This window comes from Vipera berus (genome assembly GCF_964194415.1).
Source record: "Vipera berus genome assembly, chromosome: 10".
Taxonomy (NCBI): Eukaryota; Metazoa; Chordata; class Lepidosauria; order Squamata; family Viperidae; genus Vipera; species Vipera berus.
The window spans coordinates 1795288-1822880 of NC_138213.1; the positions used below are offsets into that span (position 1 = coordinate 1795288).

At 48.8% G+C, this 27593-nt stretch overlaps 2 protein-coding genes across 3 annotated transcripts; one reads left to right on the plus strand and one right to left on the minus strand.

The window, feature by feature from the left end:
* Window positions 1–150: 150 nt before the first annotated feature.
* MAP1LC3B (microtubule associated protein 1 light chain 3 beta) lies at window positions 151–7109 on the minus strand. The gene is made up of 4 exons (XM_081336138.1): window positions 6956–7109; window positions 5504–5559; window positions 2164–2270; window positions 151–1294 (listed from the first exon to the last, which is right to left on the minus strand). The coding sequence occupies exons 1-4, from the start codon at window positions 6993–6995 to the stop codon at window positions 1120–1122; spliced, it is 378 nt and encodes a 125-aa protein (XP_081192264.1). The 5' UTR covers window positions 6996–7109; the 3' UTR covers window positions 151–1119.
* A 4802-nt stretch (window positions 7110–11911) lies between these two features.
* FBXO31 (F-box protein 31) lies at window positions 11912–26429 on the plus strand. 2 transcript variants are annotated; one of them, XM_081336135.1, is made up of 10 exons: window positions 11912–12254; window positions 17648–17719; window positions 18943–19029; window positions 19427–19503; window positions 21725–21892; window positions 22035–22109; window positions 22467–22576; window positions 23603–23756; window positions 24759–25114; window positions 26004–26429. In XM_081336135.1, the coding sequence occupies exons 1-10, from the start codon at window positions 11927–11929 to the stop codon at window positions 26224–26226; spliced, it is 1650 nt and encodes a 549-aa protein (XP_081192261.1). In that variant the 5' UTR covers window positions 11912–11926; the 3' UTR covers window positions 26227–26429. The 2 variants fall into 2 exon arrangements, with proteins under 2 accessions (XP_081192261.1, XP_081192262.1); XM_081336136.1 differs by lacking the exon at window positions 18943–19029.
* Window positions 26430–27593: the final 1164 nt, after the last annotated feature.

Sequence of the window (27593 nt, forward strand, 5' to 3'; positions counted from 1 at the left end):
ACCTACAAATTCATAAATAACAGTAAATTTACATTTCTGAAGTATCCAAACGGATATCTGAAATACTTCTGCACAGGACTCACAACAAAATGAAAATTCAGTCAACATGCAGCAGATACAAAGTTGTAGCAATCGAATCCACACGCACTCTTTTGTCATTTTAGATACAGTCTAGACTTTAATAAAGTGAAATTATGTTCAGTGTGAAATTAAAACGGAAGGAAGCCAAGGATTTCAGCATGGATGCAATGCAGATTCAATCTTTGTTCAAGAACTCGGTGGGTGAAAAGATGAAGACACCCAAGGTGATGGCTAAAAAGCTTGCCTTCGCCTGCACCTGATCTGACTGCTTGCTTGTTATTACCATTTGAAGGATAAAGGGAAGCCCTCTTTTGGGAGAGCGAGATGGGCGGATTTGATTAAAAGAAAAAGAAAAAAAGATGCAGGACAGAATACAAATATATTGGAGCAACGTTCTTAACTGTTAAGTACATAACCTAATTTTTAAAATACACACTTCCTAAACTAAAGCTATGCTTGGTATATAGTTATAATGAGCAATCTGGTGTTTTGCTGATATTGTCTAAAGTAGCAATACCAGGGAATTAACCCTTTTCTCTCCCCCCCCCCCCGTGCACTGATTTTCCAAATACCAAGAAAACGAAAGAGGCAGACTTTTAACTTCTGCCTTTGAGGAGAAGCAGTTTTTAGGAGCTGAAATATAAATTAGCAGGATATATCACACAGATGTATTTCAGTTGGCTATTTAACATTTACCCCAGTTCCTATGTTTTGAGTAACACCATTTTTATTATTACTATTATTGTCGACATGCACGTTAGGGTCTTGCTCCAATTCCAGAGGCTTTTAAAAAGCAAGTATGCCTGTGCAAATGTATAGCGGGTCTACAAAGCTGGGCTGCTTGTCCAAATACTGGCACTCATCTGTTAAATATTTACAAACAAAAGGAAAGGATGTTAAGAACATCCCGCAAAGCACAACTACTCTGAGCAGATCAGTGGCGCGATATCCCTTTCTTTTTTCTGAGCAAAGGGGCGGGGGCGGGGGGGGAAGGATAAAAACTAGGCTAGGCTACAAGCCGGTGGGGGAACAAGAGGTTTACATGGAGGATTTCATGCCAAACGTTTCCTGAGAGGCGTACACCATGTACAAGAATCCGTCTTCATCCTTTTCACTTTCGTACACCTCCGAAATGGGTGTGGAGACGCTCACCATGCTGTGTCCATTCACCAGCAAGAAGAAAGCTTGATTGGAATTCAGCTGCAGCCGCCGTCTGGAAGGGAAAAGGAAGCGGTTCAGGAAAGGTGTGCCACCCACGCCAGCACCAGCGCTCGGCTCAGCAGGCCGACTGCAGGCCAACTGGCCTCAGGAACTCCCCAAGGAAGGGATGACAATCTCGTCCCCTTTATCGCATCCAGAAATGATCCCCCCAATTCAGCTGATCTTCCCAAGCGTTTCTCAGCCTCTCCCTCTTACGCAGACCTCCAGGGACTGGGCGCCTGCCACCACCGCCAGGACAATGGCTGCCAGGCTCACCGAGGCCATTCACAGATTTTGAACGGGCTGACAAAATGGAATCCTTTCCCCCTCCTCTCCGTCAATGCATTGCACAGACCCTGGGATCCTTTTCCAGGTTCCACCTAGTTTGCTCAGGTTGGAATAGACCCACCCTTCTCCATACCAACCAGCAGGGGTCTAGGGAGATGTTATTGAGTTCACGGTTGTCCCAAAAGTACTGACTCAGTCAGAACTGAAGCAGCTCCCTGGATGAGAAGCAAAACGTTTTCAAGGAAAAACCAAGCAAGTCCAGTTGCCTTTTGGAGAAGCACCTCTGGGACAACCAGCAGTTTTCGGTCAGCAACGCCCAACAGCACCCGCCCGTCTTCAGCTTTACCCCTGAGTAAGCGGAGGATAGGCTGCATTTTAAGATCTGGGTTTTGCCACAAGTCAGCTGAGCCCTGTGGAATCCTGGCTGAGTTATCCATTATAGTAGCTTGTCTCGGCTTAGACGTTCTCCTAATATTGCAGAACAACAATTCCTAGAGTTCTTAGCCAACAGAGTCCCAGTAAAAACTGGTGGCCTTTTGTTTCTTAGGTATCACAAAAAGTGAATTTGCATGCAAATGATTACAGGTTAAATACCTTATTATCTTGATAAGCTCACTCATGTTGACGTGATCGGGGACCAGAAACTTTGTTTTGTCCAGAACCGGAAGCTGCTTCTCTCCTTTATATCTTTCAATAATTACCTGAAAAAGATGCCGAGAGTAGAAGCAAACATTGGAAAGTGACAGACACGCAACTTTAAATTCACATTTTATGGCTGGATTGGCACAAAATGGAACTGTGTTTTTCTAACCCATGCTCATTGGTATTACAAGCACGGGGTTCATATTGTTACCTGTGATTTCTACTCGGCAGTATTTAAAACCAACACCTTGAACAACACAAAGGGTATATTGATATTCGTGGATCTAGTTGCCTTTCTTTTAATGAAAATCCTGCTTTAGTGTGTCAAGAATTATCATGATAGGTTTAAAACAAGAGAAGATAGAGGCGATTGCAGGAGAAATCAAGGAAGTAACAAAAATGAGGTTCTAAATAAAAGGCACTACAGATCATCATCATCAATCCAACATTTGCCCAGACGTTATCTCTGCTCTTTTGAGGCCACTGAGGAAATGATGCCATTTGTAAATATGGCCCCAGAAGAAAACTTTTTAACCTACAGAGTAACTGCATTTGTTTTCTAAAGGAATTGATTAGCCAAGCATTACATCCAAGACGTTCATAATACAACCCTATGCATGCCCACACAATATAAATTATACATTTCAATGAGATTGGCTCCCAGACAGTCTGTGCAGAAAGATCAGCTCAAAAGAGTTCTATTGTTTGTATTTTTTACCAATTTTTACATGCTCTGAAAAATCAATCTGAACCCTATTACAGAAGAATGCTTGATCCTTACAGCCTGATACGGTATAACCTGGCTCTTTGTTAAGCAAAGGAGCATCTTGACAACTTTTTTGTCATTGAGAAAGAGAGAGGTGCCATTGAAAGAGATTATGTAAGCCTATTTAAAGCAGAACTGCTGCCATTACTTAAGACAGGCCAGTGTCGATTTGACTAAAGAGATCATATGACAGGTATAAAAATGGAACTGGATGCAACTGCTTGCCCCATTGTTAGTTCTTTTTGGAAAGCAAAGGATTACTTGGGCTTCAAACCTAAAAACCAATGTTCTTCAAAGTAACAGATTTCATAGTTTCAATACAAAGGGCTGTGTGTTTAGAAATCAAACAGAATTTTGAGAATTTCCTGCTACATTTGGCACTGGAAAAAAGGAGAAATGTAAATATGCTGATTTTAATTTTGGCTGATGATAATACCTATCTTGAGTTTTACCAGGCCTTGATTTTTCTTTTCTTGTACAAATTCTCATCTAGTTATATTTTTTCCCCCTGTTTGATGTTGCAAACTGCCCAGGATCCCTGCAGATGGGGTGGATTAGAAGTACTGTATTACAACATATATGAACAAACAAATCAATTACGTAAGTTAAAAAAGAAAACGAACAAATTCATTATTTACTGCTTTATTTGATGGAAATTACTCCCTCATCCAACTCGACACTCTTGATATCATGTCTTCAGTTCACAGGCTATTCCCAAAGACCACAAATTCTGCTAGGTTACTTTTATGATGGAGAGATAAATAAATTTTACTAATTTCCAAAGATCATCTCAGCAGCTACATCCAATGGCCTTTCAGGAGTCTGTTCCATGCAGTTGACCTGATTTCCTTCCTTGAAATTGCAAACGGATCAGGGGCAAAAGACTCTCCTGACTGGTCCACAAGACCCCCTTAACCATGTGGTGGGGGGAGGGGTAACATGTGCTGCAGCCTAATCAGCCATTGATCTGGACAATCCGGAGGGAAGGGCAGGAAGGGGGTGGGGGATAAGGCCCCCAGCTGGTCTACAATACTGACAATGCCAGTCAGGCTATTCTGAATTTTGTTCCTTGCTCTGAGAACATGACTGGGAAATGATGGTTTCATATTATCTTTTGCAGTGAGCAGGAGAACTTAAAAAACTGCACACTGCCTGCAGTGGGATTTGCCCAAGAATTGCACAAGCATCTAAGACAGCAAAATCAGGCAAGCACAGTCACATTGCACCCTCCCTGGGCTTATCATTGGACCAGAGGACGGAAATCCCCTTTTTTACTTTTTTCTAATCCAGTTTTGTCATTTTAACATTGTGGTGGCGGTAGTGGTTTCCTTTCATTTAAATGTTCTGAACAAAGCCCATCAGATGCTCTTTAAAGCAACGGCATCTTTCCCTGGAATAGGCTCAGGACAAGAGGGGTACAAGGTCAGGAGCCCTATGGGAGGTGGCTGACCTCTATTCTAGGTACACAATCCTACAGCACAGAAGAGTGTGCAGGTTTACCCTAGAAAGAGACAATTAATTCAGAGAATATCCTTAACTCCAATGCCTCCCCCCCCCCGGCAATCTGCCCAAGCCCCTCTTGGGACAGGGGCTGCAAAAGGCTGAAGTCAACAAAAGCAGATAGGGTTCAAAGGTATTTGAGAAATCCTTGTGAACAGAACTATTCTTGGGCCTCGTGTTCAGTGCCCAAGAATACCAGAGGTTTTTAAGAACAGATTGGCTAACCATTAGTCTGAAAGGGTATAGGGCTTCCTGCCTGAGCAGGGGGTTGGACTAGAAGACCTCCAAGGTCCCTTCCAACTCTTGTTCTGTTATTGCTCTGCCTGATCTGTCCAGCTCTTATCACTATTTCCTTATTTCCTACACAAGCTCACAAAGTTTTGGAAGTCGTCTGTATTTTCTTCCCAACTAGATGTACAACAGGGAACAGACCTTTGGGAATAGTATAATTGAGAGAGGCTACCAGTTATCAACATAGGCATCATTTCATTCTTCAACATCTAATATGGCTTTATTCATTTGGACGAATTTATTATTTTGTAGTAATGATTCTGTTGCTGTCTTGCGATGCTTCAAATAGAAGTATACTTTTGGTCCCTTTGTGACATGCAATCTTGAGTTTTCACTCAAGGGCCACAGAAATATTATCAAGAACATCTTAACGAATTAGCGAAAAGGAGCTTCAAACTGCATCGGAGGAATGAATTCTTCTCTTGCTCTAGATCTTCCTCTCTCAAAATAAATCGGAAGCTTGTGAATCCAGTTCTCCCTGTTATTTCAATCTATTTCCTTTCTCCAGTCAGTTACATATTAAAAGAAAAGGCAGCTGCAATCAGAAATTGAGCTCTGGAGCAAAACAAATGTGTAACCTTCTTTAAAATAAACAACACAGGGCAAAGTATCTTTCGCTAATTATGACTACAACAACAACAAACTGTTTAACTCTTTAGACCCTCTGCCCTCAGATATTGCTGATACTGTTAACCAAGTCTCACCATTAGAGGGACCAGTTTGAAGCCAACTCACCGGTATCTTTGTTGGATGCTGTTCACGAATAAGTCTGACATCTTCTACTCTTTGTTCTAAAAGGGGAAAAAGTAAAGTTATTGCTAAATTCTATCCCACAAAAAGAAACTAATTAGGCTTGTTTAAAATCAGCTTTGAACCCCTTCAAAAAATACAAAGGTAGCCAGCGGTTATTTCTACTGCTATGGCCTAGACGAGGTTCTACGTAAGATTTCCTCTCCCCCACCCCACACCTTGATATGGGTCTATTTGCAGTGCTGGTGGACAATAAATGCTTCCTAAAGGAAAACAAGCAGCAAATGTGACCTTTACTTTCATTTTCAGTAGCACAAAAACAAAACAAAGTCCCAGTTCTTCTTCCACCTTACCAGAGGAGCAGGAAAACCAGTTTAGGCAGAACAAAAACAGAATCAACCACACAAAACACAGTCCTCTTATGCAGAAAGAGAGAGAGAGAAAGAAAATCACATTTAAGCCTGAATTATTCCATTTAACAGCTGAACTTAAAACTCCAGTAGAAAACAAACCAATTCACAATCGTAAAACCCATTTCAATATTTTCTTCCGCTTTTCTGCCTCTGGCCTGTGGGAAGTCACCTGCCCCTGAGTATGGCAGCCAGCCATGCAATTAGGGAAATAATCACCTGTGATTCAGCCTTTCCACAACCACAACAACTAACCCGGCTCTTCGGAGGTGCCCATCAGGTCGTCTTACTAGACACCTGAAGGAAGGATTGGCGTTTGCTGCAGGAACCCTGGCAATGCGCCGGGCACAGGCGATTCCCTGGGGAGCTGCAGGGCTATTCCCCCCCCCTCCATTTGCAGAGGAAGGCCCCTGCCGCCCCCCCCCATATAACCGCCCCAGGACCCGGATCGCCCTGCCTGACCCGACTGACCCGCTCAGCCTCCCAACCTTGACCGGCACTTGCAACCCGGCGCCCGCCGGGCTCCCAGGGAAGGCGTGCCTGCCAGCCAGCCCACGATGCCCGCCTGCCAGGCGGAAGTGACGGGCGCCAGGCCTGTTTACGCCCGGATTCCGAGAAGCCGCACAGGCAGCCCTCGCGCGGACAGGCTGCCCAGCTCCAGGCGGGGGGTCCCCGTGGGGAGGCATGGCTGGGCCCCGGGAGGGCTCAGTATTCTCAGGGGGCGGCGGGGGGGGCAGGTGCCAGGCGCTGGGGGGGGCTTCCTGGGGAAAAGGGTTGGGGTCGCGGGGATCCTTCCCAGCGGGGAGGGGGGAACCCCTGGCCTCCCTCGCCCTGCCCCCTCCTCCCTCCCGGCCTCCTCCGCAGGGCTGTTGTGTGGGACCAAGGAGCTGCGGCCAAAGGGAAGCGGGATCCCAGCTCTGAGCCGGGCCCCCTCCCCGCTCCTCCCGCCCTCCTCGGGGAAGACTCCGACTCCCATCGCCTCTGCCGGCCTCCGCGGCGCCCCCAGCCCGTCTGCCCCCGGGCCCACCGAAGGTGCGTCGCTGCTTGAAGCTCTTCTCCGAGGGCATCGCGGCGGCGGCGGCGGCGTCTCTGCGGCCTCCTCAGCAGCGCCCGGCCTCCTCCTCCTCCTCCTCCTCCTGCCCCCGCCCTCCCGGGGTCAGCTGACCGGCGCCGCCCCGCCTCCCGGGCTCTGACGTCACAGGGAGGAGGAAGGAAGCGGCAGAAGGGTAGGCTGCGGCGCCGCCTGGGCTCCAGCTGCGCCTGCGCAATCGGCGCTCCCCGGAGAAGAGGCGGACGCCAGCGCGCTTGCGCGGGTCGGGCACAAACTGCTCCTCTCCCGGCGCCGCGGTTACCATGGCGACCCAGCCTTGTCGTCATGGCAGAATTTGGGGATCGCGACTCCCATCGGTCTCATCCAGTTAGGCCTGACGCTCTCCCATCCTCTCCAGCTCCTAGGCTGTTTTGTCAGCGCCAGAAATGTTAAGTTCCAAGATCCTGGACTACAACTCCCATCGTTCTTACTGGGCTACAGAGCCCATCATCCTCACCCTCATCTAACCTGCTCCTTGAGCTGTGCTGCAGATGCATTTGGCAGCTGGAAGATTCACTCCCCAGGTTCATTCGTGGCACATTTTGCTTGGAGGTTATTTATTTCGCTCAGAGCTTCTGGCTGCTAAAAGCCCACCTGTGGTGCCCCAGTGTCCATCTGCCTCCCCACTGGGGACCCTTAGGGTGCTGCCATGCTCAGGCTTAGCAGGACTTGCGCTTGGAGCCAGAGGCCTCCATGACAGGATCTTCATTCCTAGTTACTCAAGGATTTCCTGTGCTGCATAAGGCTCCATCCTTGCAATTGACAGGCTTGTCCGCTTCATCATCCTCGTTGCAAGGAATGGCCTGGGGAAAACATACCAGGACCTTTCCAGAGAGAGTCAAAACCCATCCTTCAAGCGCCTTCGGAGCAATGGGACAGCTGCCAAGGGACAGGCTGCTACAGGACGCGAATGTTTCTAGTCCCTCTCACAGTACACAGTCCAACAAATAATGAAAGTCATAAAGCTGTTGTTGTTGGCACAGAGACTTGAAGAGTCTTTTGGCACATTTTCTTTGCATCTAAGGAATGGAAAAGAGATGCTGAATAAAGTGGATTACTCCTTAGCATCACCTCTTTAGTGAGGCTGTTTAACCAAGTTTCTACTAAGGGCATATTCCCCTGGCAGTACGAAAGGTGATTTTTCAAGAAGCAAATGGACTTTGTTTTTCTTTGGGGCAACCATGACCTGGATGACTGAGAATCTCCATAGACATTCACCTGGCAGGATGATCATGGGCGTGTGAGTGAGTGTGCAAAATAAGGAAGATGACTTTGACAGATATATGCAAGAACTGGAGCTGACAATAAGTGATGTCATGTATGTAGCACACCACACACGTGAGATAAGTAAATTGTTCTGGATGCCTATGTCCAGCAACTACAAAGCATCATACCATCAGCGACCTCTCTGTAAAATTTAGCTGCTTTTGAACTAGGAAGCCTGGAGCAAATGTTGTGTTAAACCATGAAATAGCTGACTTGTTGGGGCTTAACATTTTTTCTGATCCTATTGGATGATCTACGATTACATATCAAATGCGCTTTATAAACTCAATTCCTTTCTCTATTAGGGCTAAAAGGCACATTTTAGATGTTCGAAACTGACTCGTGTGAATTTCAGAAGGATTTTATTGGGAGCTGTCCAGCTATAGAAATGGGCAGCTATAGAAATGTTTTAAATAAGTTAATTGAAGTGACTATTTGAAAGCCTGGTTTAAGAAGAATTAAAGTGTGAAGCATTGGAAAATATGCTTTTAAGGATAGTTAGTATAATTTAGGGTAGAAGATACTGGATTTCCAAAGAGAATATGGAAAGCATCTGTGATGTTAGCATTACATTCCTTTGAGGGTTGAGAGCCCATAGCCCACCCCATGGCTGAATTTCCCAGCAAAAAAGATTGTACCATTTTATGCTTTGCATCCTAAAATCACTTGACTGGTTTGGTGTACATTTCCATCTGGGTGTGTGTGTAAGGCGAGGAGGAACCATTTGACCCCCCCCCACACACACAATATTTTGGGCCATCCCTATAGACTAAAGCATTTAGGTAACAGCAAGCCAGGTTATGATTATGATCTCTCGGGTTTAATTGTGGTTAAACCTGAAGCATTCAGAGTCCTGTATTGCAGATGTATAAGCCAATAGCAATGGCTCTTTCTTTGTGGCAGTAATGTGACAGGGTGTGGTGAATTTTTAATGATGATTGATTTTTTAAAATGCATTGAGCCAGAGCAATGATGAGTCATTCCCTCAAGGCTCCTTGACTGCCTGCCTTGTGCGCGACATCATGAGATTCAACCTGTACTCTAAAAGGAGAATATTTGTAGCTGAGGGTTGACAGGCAGGGACCTTGGTGCTCTCTGAGCTTGTTTGTTTTCTCGCAGAGGTTTCATTACCCAGACTAGGGAACATCATCAGAGCTAGTCAGTGCTAAGATGGCCAGCACTGATGACGATCCCTAGTCTGGGTAACGAACGTCTGGGAGAAAACAAGCAAGCTCAGAGAGCACCAGGGACCCCCTCGATTCAACCTGTCGACGAGCTGTGTTTATGACTCCTCAGAAATAAATCCCGTGGAGTTAGTGGAATTTAATCCCAAAGCAAAAGTGCTCAGGATGGCAAAGTTGGCCATTGTCAGGGAAAACCGCACACTGTGTGTTGTGGGGAGAGAGCACGGGGGCCGGGGGGGGGGAGGCTCAGCTAATCTCAATGTACACATGTTGTACTTTGACAGTAAAGGTTTATTATCAATATGGGCAAAGAGAAAAGAACTTACTCCTAATTAAACATGCATCAGATCCTATATTTACGTTCAGTAATTCTGGTCAGACTGTAATTGCTGCAATTGTTTTCTTTGCTGAAAAGTTGTATTGTCCTTGACTTACAATAGTTCATTTAGTGACCATTCAAAGTTACAACAGCACTGGGGAAAAAGTGACTTATGATTATTTTTCACACCTAATAACTGTTTGCAGCATCTCTGTGGTCACGTGATCAGAATTCCGAGGCTTGGCAACTGACTCGTACTTATGACGGTCGCAGTTTTGATCCACTGCTTTGAACCCGCAGCAGCAGACGACTGAACCTGGCGATGGTTCTTTGCCACAGTGGAAGGTTATTCACCACAGTAGGCTGCCTTTCTAAATGTGTAAGGCATGCTTCCGGGGAAGTTATTTTTCAACATCTGCCCTGCACTGAATATATGAATTATGCAGAATACAAAATATTGGTTAAAAACAAGACCAACCTCTCTGGGACATTAAAAACAAGCCCTGGGGGACGCCTGCGGGCACCGACACGGCGGTGGAAGACCCCCTGCACGGAGGCAATTTTTTAATGATAATGCAATTTTAATAATGCATTTATTTATGAGTGAAAGTGAGTTTTTTTTTCTCCCCCAAAGGATTTCATGCCGGTTTTGGTGCAGCCACCCGTTGCTTTCCAGCGGCCAGGTTTGGCCTGCACTCCACTCCTCGGACTACCGGAGAAAAGGGGTCGCGCGGAGCATTGCTGGGGGGGCTCCGGGACCCTTCCAGCCCATCTCCCCCCCAAAAAGGGAAGGGCAGGCTCGGCCTCAAGAGGGCTCCAGAGCGAGCTTTCCGGCAGGAGCCTCGTTGGCGCAGTAGGCAGCGCGTCAGTCTCATAATCTGAAGGTCGTGAGTTCGAGCCTCACACGGGGCACGCCAGCTTTTTTATTTTTTATTTTTTAAATTTCCCCTCCCCTTGCAAAGCCGGTGGGCAGCGGCGGGGCGGTGGTGGGGGCTTTGCAATTCCCGCGTGCCCAGGCATTTTTGCGGGACAAGGGCTGCCCCGGGGAGGGGCGCCCCGCTTTGGGAGCCGCCTTCTGCCAAACTCTGGCTCAAAGCCCCGCAAGGGAAAGGGCAGGACGGCCCGAGGGGAGGAGGGCGCCCTCGCGTGGCCGCCCCGGGACTCCCTTCTCAGGAGGCGGGGCGCGGCCGGGAGAAGCCCGTGGGCGTGGCCACCGGGCTAAGTGGGCGGGAGAAAAGCCCCAAGAAAGGCGAACCTTCGGAGCTGGCAGCTGGAAGGAGGAGGGCTCGCCGGGGCTCTCGAGCCTGATTGGTTTCCTCGCAGACGTTTCACCAGCCAGACTAGGGAACATCATCAGTGCTAGAAGGGAGTTGGGTTTGCGAGGAGGAGGAGGAGGAGGAGGAGGAGGAGGAGGAGGGGGATTGCTTCGTTTCTTGCAGACAGGGAAGCCACCAGACCAGGGGTAGGCAACCTCGGCTCTTTTAGGACTCATGGACTTCAACTCCCAGAATTCCTGAGCCAGCATAGCTGGCTGAGGAATTCTGGGAGTTGAAGTCCACGAGTCCTAAAAGAGCCGAGGTTGCCTACCCCTGCACCAGACTATAAACCAGGGGTCTTCAAACTCGGCCCTTTTATGACTCATGGACTTCAACTCCCAGAATTCCTCAGCCAGCATGCCTGGCTGAGGAATTCTGGGAGTTGAAGTCCACGAGTCCTAAAAGAGCCGAGGTTGCCTACCCCTGCACCAGACTATAAACTGACAGCAAACCCCCCTCCCTTCTGGCACTGATGATGTTACCCAGTTGGGTCATGAAACGTCTGCAAGAGGGCAACGCAGCTCAGAGCGCCCCACGGACCCCCCCCTCCTCCTCCTCCTCCCTGCCACCCTCCTAGCGCTGGTGCGTGAAACGGCTGCGCAGAACCCAGCCGGGAGGGGCGCGCGGTCCTGCCCCCCAGCCCGCACCAGCCCCGGCGGGGCTGCGCGAGAGCCCCCCGGCTGGGGGAGCGCCAGGCCCCGCCCCCTCCCGAGGCGGGGCGGGCGGGGGCGGGGCCTGCGGGAGCGGCGGGCGCCGATTGGCCGCGGCGCAGCATCCCGGCGGCGGCCCGAGCGGGGTGGCGGCGGCGGCGGCGGCGGCGGCGATGGCGGTGTGCGCGCGGCTGTGCGGGGTGGGCCCTGCGCGGGGCTGCCGGCGGCGGGGCTCGCAGCGCAAGGGGGCGGCGGGCGACAGCAGCGAGCCGGACACCGACCCCGAGGAGGGCGGCCAGGGCGAGGCGGCGGCGGCGGCGGCGGCGGGGAGCGAGGCGGCCGGCCGAGCGCCGCTCTCGCTGCTGGAGCTGCCGCCGGAGCTGCTGGTGCAAATCTTCGGCTCGCTGCCCGGCACCGACCTGCCCAGCCTGGCGCTCGTCTGCAGCGCCTTCCGACGCATCCTCCGCACCGACACCATCTGGCGCCGGCGCTGCCGGGAAGGTGAGGCCCGCCAGGCCGACCCGGGGAGGGGGAGGGGGCCCCGGAGGAAAGGAGGGAGAGGGACTCGCTGGGAGGCCTCGCTTGCAGACCCCAGACCGGCGCTCAAGAGGGTCCCTGTGTTTTATTTCATTTTTTATTATCTGTCTATTTACATCTATCAATCAGCTAACTATATGTCTGTCTCTGTTTATGATTATTTATAATCTCTATCTATCTATCTATCTATCTATCTATCTATCTATCTATCTATCTATCTATCTATCTATCTATCTATCTATCTATCTATCTATCTATCTATCTATCTATCTATCTATCTATCTATCTATCTATCTATCCATCTATCTGCCGCGCATGCCTCCAAGAGGCGACTCTGGCATTTTCCCCTGGCATTGGAGCTTTTGGTTCTTGCAGCAGAAGGAACAGAGATTCCCACCAACCAACCACGTTGGCCTCTGTGCAAAAGGCCCTTTTACCTGAGGGTTGTATCCCAAGTGGCAAAGGCAACGGATGGCCCACAGAGTGGCATTTCACGCTGTCCTTAAAATATACGGGTAACTTCAAGGCAATTGCAACTAAACCTCTGACCTCAGAAGCCAAAACCTCTGTTTTTTCTATTGACCCTTGACAAGCAAATATTGGCAAAAGTATATCAGGAAGCTGGAGAAGTGACAGCCGACAGGTGCGCTGATTTCCTGCAGGTTTCCTAGAGGTGCAGGTTTATAGCTGTCTTAAGGGAGAGACCCAAGACTTAAGGCAAAAAAACCCCAAACAAACAGGGAGAGACGCACCAAGATTTGCCCCTTCTTAGGGCCATCATCATCATTATCACCCTTGGAAGGGACCTTGGAGGTCTTCCAACTCTTACTAAAGCAGGAGACTCTATACCATTTCAGACAAGTAGCTGTCCAATCTCTTCTTAAAAGACCAGGGCATGTTCTGGTACACACTTGGGGAGAAAAGATTTATTTATTTAGCATATGGCAAGGGAGAAAAGAAAAAAGGGGTCTTTAGAGAGGGGATTCTTAGAGGAGAATAAGCCAGGAATGACCAGGGAAGATCCTGCAGGTCCTCCTTGCACCGGGCAGATTTATCCCTTGAGATTTATCCCTTGAGCCTCTTGAAGTCTCCACCACTTTCTTTTCCTTTGCTTTTGAAATTCTTTCCAGGCAACTGTACAGTCACATAGAAGATTCTGTCCCCTAGAAGGCTTAGTGATAATTTGCAAGGAAGGGTGTGGGCAGCCTCCCAAGGGGAGAGGTTGCAAAGGAACAAAAATGGAGCAGATGAATTTCAATGAGAGGCCACCTAGAATAGCTTGGTAAAGTCCCTTTCACAGCCATAGGACTGATTTGGATAACTTCTAGGAAGTAAATGGAGAAGTCTGAGTTTTCAGCCAGTTAGTAACAGGTCGAAATAGCTGTGTGATTATAAGCCAGTTGCCAAGAATAATCAGACCTCTGACCTAAACTCAAAAATAACTCCATACTTATTTGTAGTAACTAGTTCGCGCAGTATCTTGAACCTAATTATTGACTGAGCCCATTTTATGGATTCACCTAATTGAATCGGAAACAGTCATGATTTTTTCCCCAGTGTGCTAAGCTACGCACACACAAAAAGCTAAAACTAATCTGGCTAGGTCTAAGTGGTTAACTGTGTGGCGTGAACTCAGCCAGTGTTTGCTTGTTTTAAATCTTGATACCTGTTATTGTCATCCCTCGTTTTGATAGCCTTACGTAGCCCAATCTGAAGCTTAATTGCATCTTTCAAGGAGTGCAGTTGTGTAAATCTACAGCGTAGTGTGCACGTGTTAAAACAGTTCATCCAACTAGTTTGTAGAGTTGGGCCATGCCTTGTAGCCCTGCTTAGGTTTAACACGAGGCGTGGGAGGATAGTGAATATTGACCATACGGGTGATTCTCCCGCTGCCAAAGCCAGACCTGGGGGAAAAGCCCTTTCCTTTCGCAGCCCCTGTGTCCTGCTGATCTCTGCCGGCTCCTGCCCACCTCTTCTTTCTCTTCAGCACCGCGGTTGTACCGTTGCCCCGGGGGCCCTTAATGCAGACCGTCCCTGGCCCTGCTCTCCCGGTAGCTGCTGCTGCGCCTGCTGCCTGCAATGAAGTCATGCCTTTGGGCTTGGCACGGAGGAGGTTGGGGGCAGGCGCCTGAGCGCAGCTGCGTCTGCCCAAGGCAGAGCCTGGCAATGCTCTCGGGATGCCTGCGCTGGCTCTCTCCTGCTTGGGGGGGGGAGCTCGGTCTCGGGATATGGAAGGCGATAGCACTGACTCATCCTCCTGGACTGGATGAGACCCAGAACTTCCTCTTAAGGGGACTTCATTGAGTCTCAAATCCTGCCTGAGATGATTTGGGCCAAGCGCCATCTTCCTCCATGATGGCTATTGTGAGGAAAGCCAGATAAGATGCTGTATATGGCCTCCGTCTACCGAAGGCTTCAGCAGACCTCTTGAGCAGTCTGAGTTCCTACATTTCTTTCTACAGTTAGGTCTTTTTAAAGCACACCTCTTTTAAATGATGTCTTCTAAAAATGAGGCAACTTTTTTTCCTGTACAGCAGTGTATCCCTTTGGGAAACCAACTCATTTTATTATGCTACAGGCACTGGATGTGGCACAATGCCTGCTTCTCTAAAGCGGAGACCAATGTCTGCTGGAGAAAATAGCAGGCAAAGTACTGTAAGGAGTCAAATGGTTGCATAATTTTCTTTCTGACCTTCTGTTTTGGGTTCCTATCTTATCTGATATAGCAGGTTTCAGCTTCGTGGCTTGCAAGGTGCTACAACTTGATAAGGTAGCCTGTCCTATCCTGAGACCCATGGGTGCTTCTCTTTTTTCCTTTTTCCCATTTCTGGAGGACGTTTTGAGCGTGCGATGGCAGATTTGCTAGCATAGCCACAAAACCCAGAAGGGGTCCGACTCCCACCTCATTAAAAGGCAGACGTTTCCCTGAGCTGCAGCTCTCTTCATCGGACACATGAAACAGCCGGACTGTTGGCAGATTTAAATTGCAAGGAAGTGTGGAGAAGAGAAGGGAAGACAGGTGGGCTGTGCAGATATACAGGGGATACGGATCACTCGCCTGGGGCTCAGAGAGAGGGACTGGTTGAAAGTCAGCCAGCCAGCTTCAGTGCTTAAGAGAGGCGTGGAAACTGGGCCTCCCACTAATCCAGCACCTTAACCACTGGCTTTCCATTTGGGTGTGTGGCTGTGTATTTAAGGGCAGCAGCACCTGTCGGATGTTGAAATGATCCTGAGCGTATTTAACTCTGTGGAAACCTTGCAAGAAAATAGTTAGGTAATTCTGGATGACGAGAAAGAAAGACTTACCAAAGAGCTGCCTGCTTTAGCATGGAGGAATTCATCAAACACATGTTGGTTACTAGTCAGAGTGGCTCCATTTTGGCACCAGAACTCGTGGTTTATTTGCTATGGTCTCCATACCATAGTCAACCCCAACAGTTTTTGCCTTTAGTCTTACGAAACTCTGGAATAAATAGCCTTTCTCTCTCTCATATGACTTTGAGGACACTGAGGTTGCAATTCAGTTTTGTATGAGGCTATAAATAGATGTTCATGACTGCTCCGTGGACTGAATTAGTAAATTCCCCCTCCTGCTTTTATTTTGATTAACCCTCATACAATCCCTTAGTTCTCATTTGTTTTCTTTCTAAATGTTAGCCAGCCTGATCTTTGCCTTTAGTAACTGCTGGGGAGCAATCAGCCTTTCTAACAGTCTGAATCCTGGCTTAAGTTCATCACAGGGAACCAGCAACAGACAAACATCTGATGTGCAGAATGGTGTTGGCTTTAGAAAGTTTGGGGGCATTGTGAGGAAAACAGCTAGTATGGTGTCAGGCTACAACCCAGCATTATTTTCTCCTTTGTGCACGGACGTTGGCAAAGACTTGGTCCCTTCCCAGTGCTGCCTTGGAAATATGGGGATATGATCTCAGAGTGTGCACAGAGTCCTGGGTCAGGATTTGGCAAGGCTACGGCTGTTTTTATTTCCCCAAACTCTGGCAAGAAGGAATTTCCCTTTGGCCAGAATGCTCTTCACCCAGGGGTGTTTTGGCTGCCCCCTTGGCTCTATTAGCTGAAGAAACAAGCTTCTTTCAGTGGGATGTTCATTGGCCACTGGCGAGGGCGGTCTTCCTTTGTGGCAGGGGGGGATATTTCATTTCTTCCCATTAGCAAAGGCTTGAGCAACGACAGCCAGATGTGTACAGCTTTATACTGTTAAGGACAAGGAGCACAGGGGGGCCTGCACACCTATGGGTCCCCTCCCCAGCATTTATTTACTGCTTGGGGATGTTTATCTCTTTACTCTTAGCAGCTATATCCTCCTCCTCCTCCTCCACACATAGCCTTGCGCCTTCAGGATTGCATTGTTCCTACTGCTTTCACTTCCTGCAAAAGTGACAGCAAGTTAAGCGTCACCGGTTCATGCCAGTAAAAATTAATAGAGAATTTCCAGAGCTATAGTCAATCATTCTTTGGACATTTCTCCTTACGAATATTCATTTTTTATTGCTGGGACCTGAACTTCAAGCTATATAGATTGCGGAATGAGAGGAAAAGGCTCAAAGTTATGTATTTCCATGACATTCACTTTGAGAACACCTTAAATAATTAATTCCTCTGGTGATTTGCAGTGGAGAAAGATTTTTAATCTCCTCCTCCTCCTCCTCCGCTTTCATCTTTCCCTTCCTTGCATTAGATCAGATGTACCAGAGGGTGGTTTTTTTCTTGTAAACATCCATTATCATAACAGCTTTTCAAGTATTCAGAGTGTTTCCTGATTGTTATCATGGATTCCTAGGGCAAGCTTTTGAAATTGGCAGGCAGCGCAAAAACTTATATTGGAAGAGGTTTCCTTCACTGCTTCCAAGGGATATGTCCTTCCCTGTTGGCTGCTACGTCTTTTTTTTACCATTTTTATTTATTCATTTATAACATAAAATATGCAAAAATTAAGGGACAACGGTAGAGAAAGGGAAAAAAATGTGAAGAAAGGGAAGGGAAGAAACAAAAGGCATTGACTTCCGAGGTTGGCTGCTGGCATCTTTTACCTGTACAAATGCACAGATGTGAGATTGGCTTGTTGATAGGGAAGTGGGCATTAAAGTAGCCTCTACTTGAGAAATAAGCCAGAATGGCAAATGGGGAGAGGCACAGAGCGGGACATCTGAGAACAACAGTTGTGTTGGAGGCTGTGTCCGTGTGGACGGTCCAAGGTGAAAACTTACTTGGGCTTTAAGCGGAGGTCACAAGGCTCCCCTTGAGCAAGGCAGGCCATGCGCTTGCTCTGGGCAGCAGATGGCATTGCATTAGAGCACATCTCAGTCCCTTGTGACACCTGTCCCTCCATTGAATTTCAGAATATGGCGTCTGCGAGAACCTACGGAAGCTGGAAATCACCGGAGTATCTTGTCAAGATGTGTATGCCAAGCGTAAGTCCTAAGCTTCTAGGTTGCCTCCGAAAATAAATTTGCACTACATCTGAAATGTGGATGGCTGGAGTGAGCCTGTCCACAGTCACCCATTTGGCTTCTCAGGGAAGACAGATGCCGCTGTCTTGGGGTCTTCTTCCCCAGAGGCCAGGGTTTAAAATCACTCTGAGCCCCCTCCTCATGTCTGAATGGAAAGCAGTCAGCCCTTGGCCCAGCTCTCTCGGCCATGAAGAGCGTTTATGCTGAGCAGGCTTAGCGGCTGATCGCTGTACTTCCCCGAGTATTTTCCCCATGATCGTGACTCACTCCAGCCTCAGGGTGTGTGTGTGTGTGTGTGTGTGTGTGTGTGTGTGTGTGTGTGTGTGGAGCACACGCCCGTGGAAGGGTGCCTAAAAGCCATAGCCTACTCATCCATTCCTTTGGATCTGATAGTTCTCAGTTGACTTTTATGTGGAACTTGTACACTTGTCTTAGACAAAGGTGTCCTGTGGTAATATGGGTATCCCTTGACGTATGACCACAGTTGAACCCAAAATTCCTGTCGCTAAACGAGACAGTTAAGTGAATTTTGCCCCATTTTACGACATTCCTGGCCACCATTGTTAAGTGAATCACTGCAGTTGTTAAATTAGTAACAGTGTTGTGAAGTGACCCCATTGACTTTGCTTGTCAGGAGGCCGCAAAAGGGGATCCCGTGTCCCCAGGACACTGCACAACCATCATAAATACGAGTCAGTTGCCAAGTGTCTGAATTTTGATCACATGACCATGGGGATGCTACAACAGTCGTAAATGTGAAAAATGGTCATAAGTCACCTTTTTCCGTGCTGCTACGTTTGAATGGTCACCGAATGACCTGTTTTAAATCAAGGACTATCTCTATACACGTCAGTATTACTTAATTATGGTTTGTTGAATAAACCCTTGACTCATAAAACTACACCGTAACTCACCATTCAGATCAAACTCAACGATAATTCAGCTTAGCAATTTCTTCAGATCATTCTAGATCTAAGCGCTTTGCACACGGCCTCTGACGAGGCTAAACTCACTGAAGGAGGCAGAACGTTTTAAAGTTTCTTGGCCAAAAATTGTCTCAGAGGGTTTGAAGCAAGAAATTGCCCAGCTCCTCCAGCAGCATCCTCACTTTGAAGTCAGCCTTGCAATCGATGGCCGTGAGTAGGCGAGCGGCATTTTCACAGTCCCCTGGTGTGTCTGCTCAGGTATAAACCCGCGAGTGAAGTCGGGGCGTTTTATGAAAATTCTTCCTGACTACGAGCACATGGAGTACAGGGATGTTTACACCTGCCGTATGTACCTTCCTCTGACCAGTGGTTTCTGCGCTGTGAACGCATGGAGTGTGCTTGCCTAACCGTGTAATTAGCCCAAGTTAAACATTGAAACCCTGGACTTCATTCAGGGACTGAGAACGTCAGAGGCCCTGCTGTGCAATCTTACGGGGGTGGAGACGCAGTTCTAAAGCCGTTGCTCTAGGACAGATTTTCCTAACCTTGGCATCTTTGAGACTCCCAGAATTCCCCAGCCAGCTGTCTTGAGACCTGAGCAAGAATAGGGTCTGTGGGTCATTACGTGTCCATAAAGTAAGCAGCATGCTCTATTCCTGTCCCTCCCAAGCTTTGGGCTTAGTTTTGCTACTGAGGAATTCCTTTCCTTCATATCTGAGTCCTTTTTCATTTGTTCTCCTAGTGCTTCACCAATACCGGCATATCTTAGGTCTCTGGCAACCAGACATTGGACCATACGGGGGTCTCCTGAATGTGGTGGTAAGTCCAGAGTGCTGTGTGAACTCTGCTTTTCTCTGGGTATAAGATTATTTTTCCCTTTCTTGTCCTCGAAGGAATCTATGGTTTGGTCAAGGCCTAAGCATGGTGTGTGTGAAGTAGGACATCCGACCGATCCTACTACAGACACGTGATGTGAAGAGCTCGCTCTCTGTAATATTGGGAAAGATGGAGCGAAAAAGAAGAAGAAGAAGAGCGGGTGGAGATGCTCAGTTACCGTGCTGATGGGGGCACCCGTTGGAAGAACTGCGGACCATGTCAGGACAGATCATCATGGAGGCAATCTACACGGTTGCCTCCAGGGAGCAACAATTCAATGGCATCCGTCAAGGCCTACAAGCTCATCTAGATATGGCAGCATTTAAAGCAGGGCTTCTCAATCTTGGCACTTTTAAAACACGTGGCCTTCAACTCCCAGAATTCACCAGCCCGATGGGAGTTGAAATCCCCACCTCTTAAAATGGCCAAGGTTGAGAGGTGCTAATCTAGATGACCTTGGCTGATCTTGAAAAGCTGAGCAGGGCCAGATCCTATTAGTCTTTGGAGGAGAGACGTCAATCCAGGGCTAGATTGGAAAATCAGAGAAACTTCCTGGAAGAAATCAGTGGCAAATTTGTTGGATATTGTTGCCAGGAAAGTTGCATGGTATTTATTCTAGGAAGTTAACCTCAGCTTGAAAGAGATTTTATGATGTATTTGAAGAATGAGAAGAGATTGCGTAGAGGTTGGGAAAGAAATGGAAGATAAATCATGTGAGTCAGCTTATCCCATAAATGGCAACTGGAAAGCAACTAGGAAAAACCATTTCCAGTTATTCAGACAAGCTCCATCTAAATCAATGCTGACAATCAGGCTAGGGAAATTTTCTTACAGTTTCCAAGGTTGATATTGGGCTTCTCTAGTTGGACCAGCTCAAAGAGCGGGCACCAGGTCTCAGCCAAGTAACTTAGATGCCACTCGAGTGAAACGTAGAATCTTGCAAGAGATTGTAAGAGGAATTCCCCAAAGAAGGTGTCCCATCAGCTCTTCCTAGAACATATACCATGCGATTTCCCTGCGGTTTAGATCTATTTTCTTTTCCCTTCCTTCCCCAGGCTGCCCAGAGATTCCCCAGTTCAGATAGGTCACTCAGAGGTGGCTGCCTTAAGCCTGAAAGTAGAATCAGGGGAAGGTGCAAACATACTGTGTGAACTGCATCCCTGGGATGTCCATGATTTATGTGGTTTTCTCCTGTCACGTCCCCTGTGTGAGAGAGGGTATCTGGGCTTGGGGGGGGGGCATAGGAATGCTTTCCTTCAGGCCTGGAGTCAGTCAATCAATCAGTCAAAGAATAGAGCTGGAAGGGGCCTTGGAGGTCTTCTAGTCTAACCCCCTGCTCAAGCAGGAGACCCTATAGCAGGGGTAGGCAACCTCGGCTCTTTTATGACTCATGGACTTCAACTCCCAGAATTCCTGAGTCAGCTATGCTGACTCAGGAATTCTGGGATTTGAAGTCCATGAGTCATAAAAGAGCCGAGGTTGCCCTATCCCTGCCCTATAGTATTTCAGGCAGGTGGCTGTCCCGTCTCTTCTCAAAAGTGGTTGGCTAGACCCTCTCCTCCTGCAGTGATCAAAGGCGGCTCTCCTGTCTGGATTTTGTAGAATGGGTCCTTTCCCCGGTGTCTTTACTTCTGATACCAACTTCAGGAGCCCTCCATTTCATCAGCTCCCTGGAGGCATCTTCTGGGCAGCACAAACGCGCTCTGGAGCTTAAAAGGTTGGGAGGGGCTTGGGGGTGAATGGAGCTGAGCAGGAAGGCTGAAGTGGTCGCTGGGCTTGGACACAGGCCTTGGGGCACAGCGACCATCCCAATTGGGGGTGGGGGTGGGGAAAGGAGGCTGAAGGCAGGCAGTGGCAGACCCTCCCCTATTGCCAGCCTTCCCAGGTAGACCAGACAGGAAACAGACCAGGTGAGCAACTTCTGCTTTATTGTAAAGGCTGCCTTAACAGAAGCTTGACAGTCTGCAAGCACAAATCTCCCACTCTAGTCTTGAGAAATTAAGTGTGTGTGTGTGGGGGGGAATCCCTTCTGTCTGAGCCTCCTCCTCTGCCTGTTATGCAGCTGTTATGCACCTCTCCTGTTGAATGGTTCCCGAGGCAGCATCTCTTCCCACTCCTGAAGGTCGTTCTCACCTACCATTAACACCGATTCCGCCCTTGGCAGGTTGACGGCCTGTTCATCATTGGCTGGATGTACCTGACCCCCCACGACCCTCACGTGGATGGCCCCATGCGGTTCAAGCCCCTCTTCAGGGTGCACCTCATGGAGAGGCACAGCGCCACAGTCGAGTGCATGTACGGACACAAGGGACCCCACAGTGGGCATATCCAGGTGAGACACACACCCCTCTTCTCCCTTTCCCACTGAAGGAAGGAAAATTGCACAATCCCCCTGGCCTCTGTTCCATGGTCCCCCAGTCCAGGCAGGGGCTTCGGGCTTCTGACTCTCAACCTCCCTTTCCCAAAACGGACAGATTGTGAAGAAGGACGAGTTTTCGACCAAGTGCAACCAGACAGACCACCACCGTATGTCGGGCGGGAGACAAGAGGTGAGCTTGGCCTCAGCATCCCCTAAAGCAGGGGTAGGCAACCTTGGCTCTTTTATGACTCGTGGACTTCAACTCCCAGAATTCCTGAGCCAGCATGGCTCAGCATGGAAACCTCCCCCTTTCCCCTCAGCATGGCTGGCTCAGGAATTCTGGGAGCTGAAGTCCACCAGTCATAAAAGAGCCCAGGTTGCCTACCGCTGCCCTAAAGCCAACCTCTGAATGACGGTGGCTGGTTTTCTGAACCCCACCCTGTGTGGTGGACCTAGTGGGAAGTGCGGACAGGGTCGGAAGGGGCTGTGTCCAACCAGTCTGTCTCATCCCCTCCCCCCACCCCCCACCCTGGGCCATTTTTTGCAGGAGTTCCGGACGTGGCTCCGAGAAGAATGGGGGCGGACGCTGGAGGACATTTTCCACGAACACATGCAGGAGCTCATCTTGATGAAGTTCATCTACACGAGTCAATATGAGTAGGTGGAAAAAGGGGGCAGTCTGGTCCCTCCCCTCAATCTCGGCCAAGGGACAGATGCCAGATGCTGATTTAGGAACAAAGCGTGCTAGCGGGCTAGTCCGTTGCACCAGCAGTCTTGTGGGCCCAAGGGGAAACCCCTTATCCTCTTCCTCCCCTCTCCAGTTTTGTTAAGATTGGGGGTTCCTGCATTCCTGATAACGCCTGAGCAGACTTTGCCAGCGATGCAAAGGAGAGCCGAGAGGCCCCTTGACAAGGTGGCCGTCACATCCCTGGGGAAACTCTGCAAGGCTCAGCGGAGACCTCTCCTCTCCTCCCTTGCCTTACCCCAGCTCCCTCCTCCTCCTCCTAAGCTAGTGCCCCCCCCCAACGTCCTCTACTGTGACTCCCATATTTCCCCACTCCTATGCCTACCTGGGAAACATCAGGTGAAAGAATGACCCTTAAGTTGAAGGATGCGACCTTTCTGGTTCTTGGGGATTTAAGCCCAGCCGAAGAGAATTTTCCCATCATATTTTAGTCACCAGTTTCCTTTAGTAAGTATTAAACAGCAGCCTGGCTAATGGGGAGAAACCGCCATTGGGACAACCCACAATCCTATGAATAAGCTGGCATTTGAAACAGCATTCCCTAATGTCGTTTTCCAGTTTGCCAGGATTGAAACAGGAAAAGAAGAGAGTTACGGACATCAAGGAAAATGGAGAGAGGGCAAAACATGCAGGATTAAAGGAAAATTCTGCACTAGGCATCCAGGAAATTATGTTTACCACATTTCAGTTTTCCACGGATTTCATTAGGCCTGACCTTAGCTTGTGTCCCTCTCTGGGAAATGGACTAGAGACTTTAATTTCAGACAGTTTTGTTTTAAATGATGAAAGTTCACACACCACAGTATCTGATTTAGAATCGCTGAGTGAGGCGGGCAGCACCTAAATTTGATCGAAATAAATACATGAATTGATCAGGAAACGGGAATGGTTCCGACCAGTCCTCTCTCGCTCATCCTGGGCTGCTTTTTCTGTTCCAGCAACTGCTTAACGTACCGACGCATTTACCTCCCTCCGCGCAGTCCGGAGTACCTGATCCAGCCGGGCCTCTTCAAAGGGACCTACGGGAGCCACGGCCTGGAGATCGTCATGCTCAGCTTCCACGGGAGAAAGGCCAGGGGAACCAAAATCACGGTGAGCACGGAGGGTCCAGCCTCTGGAGTCTTAGACTGTGGCTTGCTCCGTGGGTTTTTATTATTTTTACTAATGCTTCCGTCCTGCTTCCCAGAAACATTCCCGAGACTACATACCTCACACCAGACACAGCAGTACCAACCCAAACACTGAAAATCAGCTGTAAGCCTAAAAGTGCAAATAGGAAGTCCCGTCAGCTGCCGGGAGCTGTTGAAGTCGATTCAGCTTCTCATAATTCTCCCTCCCAGCCTCTGGCAAGAGAGCCGGGCGTCCAGATCCCTTCGCTTGCCTCTGTAACCCCCTTGCTTTCCACCTGGCGTTCTTGAGCTGAAAGCCAGCGGGTGCAAAGAGACGGGTGCTGGGATCCCGCCGGAATTGGGCCAGAAGGAAGGGAATCACCTGAGCAAGAGGCAGGGAGCTGACAGCCTGCCTAAGACCAGCAGATTTCCAGCCTTCAAGGCAGCCTTGACCAGGGAACCAAAATCATGCGGGCAAATGCTACTTTTATTCTAAGATTATAGTAATTTTTTGCAATGGTCATCAGGCAAACGTGGTAGCCGTAAAGGAAACACAGCAGTTCTTAAGCGGACCGGTGGTTTGCTACAGGCCCAGTTTTGATGAAAACCAGAAATAAAGGCTGGCAAAACCCTCATAAAATGCAACCACGTGACCCTGGGGCACTGCAAATGGACACAATTTGGCCACGTTGGCGACTGCCTGAAGCTGGCCACATACTTGTGGAGAAGACCTGACTGTTGGAACTTTGGAGCCCGGTCGCAAAAGTCTCCTTTTGCAGGTTGGCTGTAACTTCAAACAGCCCTTAAGTGACCAGTGGTAAGTTGAGGACTACCTGCATAGTGGCTCAAGATAAGAGGGGTGAGGAGAAGCAGACGGGGGCTTGGAGGAAGCTACCTGAGCGGGACTCTAGGAGATGGACAAAGTCCTGGCCGGCTGCTTCTGTGAAGGCAGATTCGCCTTCATTTGCTTCTCAACCACCTCCAGGGCGATCCCAACATCCCAGCCGGCCAGCAGACAGTCGAGATTGACCTGGCCCACCCCATCCAGCTGCCTGACATTGAAAACCTGAGCAACTTCAGCGAGCTCTCCCGGATCGTGCTGGAGGTGCGCGAACAGGTGCAGCGGGAGCAGCAGAAGCAGGAAGAAGGCCTGCCAGAGGAGCCGGAGCCGGAAGCCGAGGGCGGCCAAGAGGAGGAGGAGGAGGAGGAGGGGGGGGCTGGATCAGAGGCAGCTGGAGAAGGAGCAGCCGCCTCTGGCACCCCCCCTGCCCCCTGCCCCTTTGTCCTGCCAGGTGGCATCGCCTCCCGAAACGAGGATTATCCCCGCACCTGCAGAGCATGGTAATGTTAAAAGGTTTAGGAGATTCCCATGGATAAGGTTGATTGGGATATTCAGTGAGAGTCCCTTAAATTCCTGCCTCTGCCAAGAACTCCTAATCTACGTAAAGGGGAGGCTGTTTCCTTCTTGGGAGCTGGTCACGTTGGCATTATCTGGGTCCCTCCCAGGGGCAGATTTTATTTTTTAAAAATTAGTCATTACAGTCCTGCCGGCAATATTTTGGCTTTCTGTGTCAAAACTGGAGGGAAAGTTTCAAAAATCCCACTTTGGAGAACTAAGCAGGATTGCATTGTTATTTTGATTTCATAATGCACGTCAAAATCGGGCGGGATGATTTAAACAGCTTTCGAAATGGTGGGTCAAAACATAAATCAGTCGCGCCTCTGCTAAAGGCTGCAGTGCAGCGTTTCTCAACGGTGGCAACTTTCAGATGTGTGGGTTTCAACTCCCAGAATTCCCAGCGAAGGTGCAGAAACACTGCCATTGTGGCAAGCGAGTCAGTGGACTGAGCCATTATTGCTGGTGCTCCAGAAGGCCGATCTGTGTTAAACTGAAGCCCAGATGAACTTTTCTTGGTACCATTTGTGGAGAGTCTCAGTCAACCAAGTCACGACTGTCCCTTTTTCAAAAGGCTTTCTTGGCTTTTTCCTCCCTGAAAACGTTTTACTTCTCATCCAAGAAGCTTCTTCAGTTCAGTTCAGAACTGAAGAAGCTTCTTGGATGAGAAGCGAAATGTTTTCAAGGGAAAAAACCAAGAAAGTCCAGTCGCCTTTTGGAAAAACAGCTTTGTGTTTTCTTGGAAATGTCTCTACTACTTACATCTGAACTGAACGTGAGAACTGGACTTTTTTGGGAAATGCTGATGGTGTCTTTTCCTTCTGCTTCTGGTAGCTTCTACGGGACTGGCCTCATAGCAGGCCACGGCTTCACCAGCCCCGAGCGAACCCCTGGGGTCTTTGTCTTGTTTGACGATGACCGCTTCGGCTTCATCTGGTTAGAGCTGCAGTCGTTCAGCCTCTACAGTCGCATCAAGGTCTCCTTCCAGAACGCCGAGGCGCCGTCGCGGGAAGCTTTTGACGAGATGCTGAAGAACATTCAGTTACTGACCTCATGATGGTGGCCATCCAGGAACCCGAGGAAGGATCCCCTTCTCCCATCGTGGGGGCCTGGGGGCCTGACCTCTGCACGAGGGGCCACGCGTCCTTCTCCATTGGGCCTTTTTATCAAATTGTACCCTCCTCCGTGCGCTAATGTTCCTTTCCCAATATATGATGTATAGTTTGTAATATAGCTTTATTATATTGGGAGGGTAGCTTGCATGCTCGTGTCTTCATTTCCTCCCCAACTTCTTCAGAAGTTCGAGGCCTGAGTTGGTATACACACACACACACACACACACACACACACACACACCTAGCCTCTCACGGACAATGGATATAGTCTCAAAGCAGGCTTGGGAGAGTACGAAACCAGCCACCACCACCCCGACTTGGCCGGTTCTCCCCCACCCAACCCCACCCCCGCAGCAAGCAAGAAGACTTGGGGCTTCTTCTTAGAATTGGCTCTCCTGACTTTAAAAGCCTCTTTGGTCTGGGCTTTTTGTTAAACAGAAGTGAGCTGCTAATGATCTTAAGATTTAGAAAATATTAAATCCAGCTGCCCCAAGAAGCTTTTCTAAAAAAGTAACCATGAATAGAACTCTGCTTGCTTGGCATTTTTACATGGTGACTGTTCTTAGCATGAAGAATAATATTGAGGTCTGTTAAGCAACACAAGGGATAAAATCTCCCCCTCTTCCAAAATTAACCAGCCCTGTGAGCCTCTGTGAGAGCATCGTGCTCCAATCTTTGCCACCCTCAGGTTTTTTCCTTAAAAAAGCTTCTTCCCAAAGTCTCTGTGTGACGTTTGTACCTCAGAAGAAAAGAGGGGGGCTTTGTTAAGTCGTTCTTGGGGGCGATGCCAGGGTCAGAAAGGTCAGACTGCTTTACGTCCTGATCTTACCTGTTCTTGAAACACACCCACCTTTTTTGTCCTGGATACCAGCACAGGTAGAGGCCACAGCAATGTCGCATATAATTCCCGTCATGTGTGCAACAATATTGTGATTCCAAGCTCCTTCGTGAACCCCCAAATGTGCAAAATCCATGCAGTGAAATGCAGTCAAGTATCTGGGACTCCTGTCTGAGTTTGCATCCTCTGAAGGCAGCTGATCCTTTGACAGGACTGGGCCTGGGCCGGGATTCCCCTAAAGTCAGTCTAGACCAGGGTTTTTGAACTTCAGCAACCTTTAAGATGGGTGGGCTTCCACTCCCAGAACCTGAGTGTTGAAGCCCACCGGTCTTAAAGTTGGTGAGATTCAGAAAGACCGGTCGTGACTCTTGCTTTTCAAGCTTGGGGGCTTAGAAAGAATGGACTTCAAGCCGGCTGGGGAATTCTGGGAGTTACGTCCACCCCTTTTCCAGCTGCCAAGGTTGAGAAACA